The 3646-nt window shown below is 37.8% G+C and overlaps 1 protein-coding gene across 1 annotated transcript; it reads left to right on the top strand.

The window, feature by feature from the left end:
• Window positions 1-708: 708 nt before the first annotated feature.
• Window positions 709-2460, top strand: LOC112464931 (dedicator of cytokinesis protein 7-like; the record flags this gene model as incomplete). Its single annotated transcript, XM_025032223.1, has 5 exons — window positions 709-911; window positions 1229-1663; window positions 1754-1957; window positions 2005-2114; window positions 2210-2460. Coding segments are annotated over 5 exons (1203 nt in total), but the record flags the coding sequence as incomplete, so codon positions are not given.
• Window positions 2461-3646: the final 1186 nt, after the last annotated feature.

The raw sequence follows: 3646 nt of genomic DNA, 5'->3' as shown, positions 1-3646 counted from the left end.
CGATAAAGACCGATCGGTCATGGGATTGCTCGCGCCGTATATTGTGCTGCTGTTTTCCTGCGTTAATACTAGGATGTGCGGGTGTGATTATCCAAAGATTAACAATTAATTGGATACCGGCCTCCCGTGTTATTGGGAGCAAGCTGGTTTTGGCGTGGAACACGCTCTCCTTGCAGGCCCAAGAAGTGTTTTCAGCTGACGCAGCGAAAATCTGCGTCATCGCGCGCAGCAAGATCTTCGTTCGCGCGTTTCAAGATCTCCGTTCTATATTCGCGCTTTTCAAGATCTCTTTATTCGCGCTGATCAACGCTCCGTTCCGTCACGCGCCGCCCTCTTTCTCATTCGTTTACGCGCTTTGTTACGCTCGTGCGAGTCGAAATCCGCTGGTGCTCGAAACTATATTCCGTTAACGGGCCTTTGGTCCGTCGGATTGATCATCTTTCTGTCGGCGTTTATTTTGTATTCTGTGTATGTGACGTAAATATGGATATTGAGATTAACGATAATTCACTCGTGAGTGAATTGAGAGTGTCCCGTTTAACCGTCGAACCTTCTGAACCCCAGACTATCCTCATACATTCCGCAATTAAATATTTTATTAAATATTTAATAAAATATTTAATAAAATATTGAATAATAAATGTTAAATATTAAATATTGTATTTATTGTTCTATATTTGACTAAATAATTAAATATTTGTTTTTCAGGAAGCCTTGTTCCCGCTTTACGCTCTTCCGACTTCTCCTGACGACGAGTGGCAAGAAATCAGTGTTGCCCCGGAACCTACAAAACCTTTTGCTCATACAATTCTCGTAAAATGTCTGCAATTAAAGTTAGAAGTGGTGCTAATATTTGCGAGTCTTACATTATCTACTATTCAATCTGAAATGCTTTTGGATCTAATGTATAGGTAAGATTTCTGAATCTTAGCAAACAATTTAACTTAAACACTTCGAGTGCCAAGCACATTTCGAGCGTGATCTTTGCGGGGCCCAAGAGTGAATTTTTGATAGTTTTGTTTTAAATATATATTCAATGTACTGCAAAAATAAGGTTTTATTCAATATATTTATAAGTAACGAAATTGTTTCTACTTGAGTGAATAAAATCGTCACCCATAGATGGGTGATAGGGCCCCTGCGAGAACTTATGCGTCACTCAGATCTGAGTGACGTGGTACTCAAAGTAAACATAACGAGCTAAGGGATGTATCTAAATTTTGTTTAGAATCGCCAAGGGTTATCAAGGATCGCCTGATCTTCGGCTGACTTGGCTCGCAAACATGGCGCAGCAGCACATGGAAAGGAAAAATCACACGGAAGCAGCAATGTGTTTGGTGCACAGTGCCGCTCTGGTAGTGGAATATCTTCATCTACTCGAACCTGGTGACGGCGTTCGGCCCGTAGAAGCCGTTGCTGTGAACGCCGTAACACCGAACGCTTTAGAGGAGAGCGCCGTCGGCGATGACGTACTAATCAGAAGGGAAGAAAAGCTTTGCTTAAACCCTGATTTTTCAGAAAGTGGATTGACGGGTTTTTTGGAGCACGCGCCTAGCTTTTTTCACGCAACTGGAATGTACGAAGCTATTCCTGACGTCTATAGGGTGTTGCTACCTATAGCAGAAGCTGCACATGACTACAATAAATTAGCTAACATTTACGGGTAAGAAAATTTAAATTGTTTAGTATGATATGGAGGGCACATCTTTTTCAAATTTACTGCATAAGATATTATTTTGGAACTTTTTTTTAGTAAACTTCACGAGGCATATACGCGTGTGGAACAATTGGCCGGCAAGCGTGTCTTTGGGACGTACTTCAGAGTTGGTTTCTATGGCGCCAGATTCGGCGATCTCGGCGGCGAAGAGTTTGTTTACAAAGAGCCAACTTTAACAAAACTTTTGGAAATATTCTCGAGACTCGAGAACTTTTATGCCGAGAAATTCGGCGCGGAGTGGTACTCAATATAGTTATAATAAAGGATTCGAATCCTGTGGATCCTAGCAAGCTGGAACCGGACAAAGCTTATGTACAGATCACTTACGTGGAGCCGTATTTCGAAGCACACGAGCTTAGACACAGACCTACAGTTTTTCATCGGAATTTCAACATGAGTGAGTATTGATTTAGACAAAATATTTTTTTGTGATAACAGTAATTAATTATACAGTAATTAACAATTTGTTTCGATAATGGCTTTTGTTTTTAGAACGATTTGTTTATGCGACATCTTTTACTCCTGGTGGCAAAGCTTACGGTGAATTATGTGAACAGTGTAAACGGAAGACTATATTAACGGTGACGACACATTTCCCATATCTGAAAACCAGAAATCGAGTTGTGGCTCGAAAACAGATAGTCCTGAGTCCCATCGAAGTGGCAATTGAAGACATACAGAAGAAGACTCTCGAGGTATTGATCGATTTCTCACATCTTAATATTTTTACAGTACACATGTAATACATTTTTATGTAATCTTAATTAGGTGGCTGCTGCAACCGCTCAAGAACCACCTGACGCAAAGATGCTGCAAATGGTCCTTCAAGGTTGCATTGGCACGACGGTTAATCAAGGACCCGCTGAAGTAGCGGTCGTGTTTCTTTCCGGTTTGCGCGAACAAAATGCGCAGCCGACCAGATTGCAGCACAAGCTTTGTTTGTGTTTGAAAGATTTCCAAAAAAAGTGTCTCGACGCTTTGCGGCACAATAAGAATCTGATTGGTCTCGATCAGCGGGATTATGGAGCTGGAGAGATATTATCAGAGATTGACCGAGAGATTGGCACCTCTCATTGCTTGGAGGTAAGAAGTTTTAATTAAAAAGATACATATCTTTTCAAGTTTATCACGTTAAAGAAATTTTTGTTATGCTGCTACGTAGTGGACCGTCCTTAATTAATCAGCAAGACTGTACTCCTCCGCGCTGGTAGGGAAATGAAACACTGCCATAAAAGCTTACTAAAGACTAATGTATCCAATTATTAATCGCGTGTATTGTCATATGGCTAATTCTATTTTTAATCACTATTGTGAAGAATATACGTACGTTGAATCCTTGTTTTATAACAGGATTGAAAAAAATTTCAAGTTATTTATAAAATAAATATATATTTAGTCAAAAGAATTATATGAGTTATATTGTTTATAATTTATATGAGTTTTATATACATGTTATGAGTTATTAGATAAATCGACCTTTATGGAAAAAGGAATAAAATAAGGATAACATTATAAAAAATTGTCGGATTTACAAGTTTGTTAACACTAAACGATCAAACGTTTTTAGAACAAGGATTCAACGTAATTTATTTATATAATTGAAATTTTTATACTTATAAGCACTTAAGTATTACGATACGTTGTGACCATCACATTAAACGGATTTACATAGATATGGCGCCGGGCATTTATATTTAGAATTTGTATTTTATTTTCTCAGTTATTTTTGCTAAAATGTTTATATTACACTGCCTAATGGTAAATTGAATAGGCCTGTTATCATTTTTTGTTCATCTAAGAAACAATTTTCAAATAATACATGTCTCCAATACAATTTCAATAGAACTTAACCTTTTTTTATCTTACACGTTAAATTATATTTTTAGTTGAAAATTACAATTACAGTAAATATTCTTAATAGAATTTTGC

The sequence above is a fragment of the Temnothorax curvispinosus genome, unplaced genomic scaffold (genome assembly GCF_003070985.1).
Source record: "Temnothorax curvispinosus isolate PA1 unplaced genomic scaffold, ASM307098v1 QBEX01014753.1, whole genome shotgun sequence".
Taxonomy (NCBI): Eukaryota; Metazoa; Arthropoda; class Insecta; order Hymenoptera; family Formicidae; genus Temnothorax; species Temnothorax curvispinosus.
The sequence above is the reverse complement of the archived record's forward strand: the minus strand, read 5'-3'. Positions and strand labels throughout refer to the sequence as shown.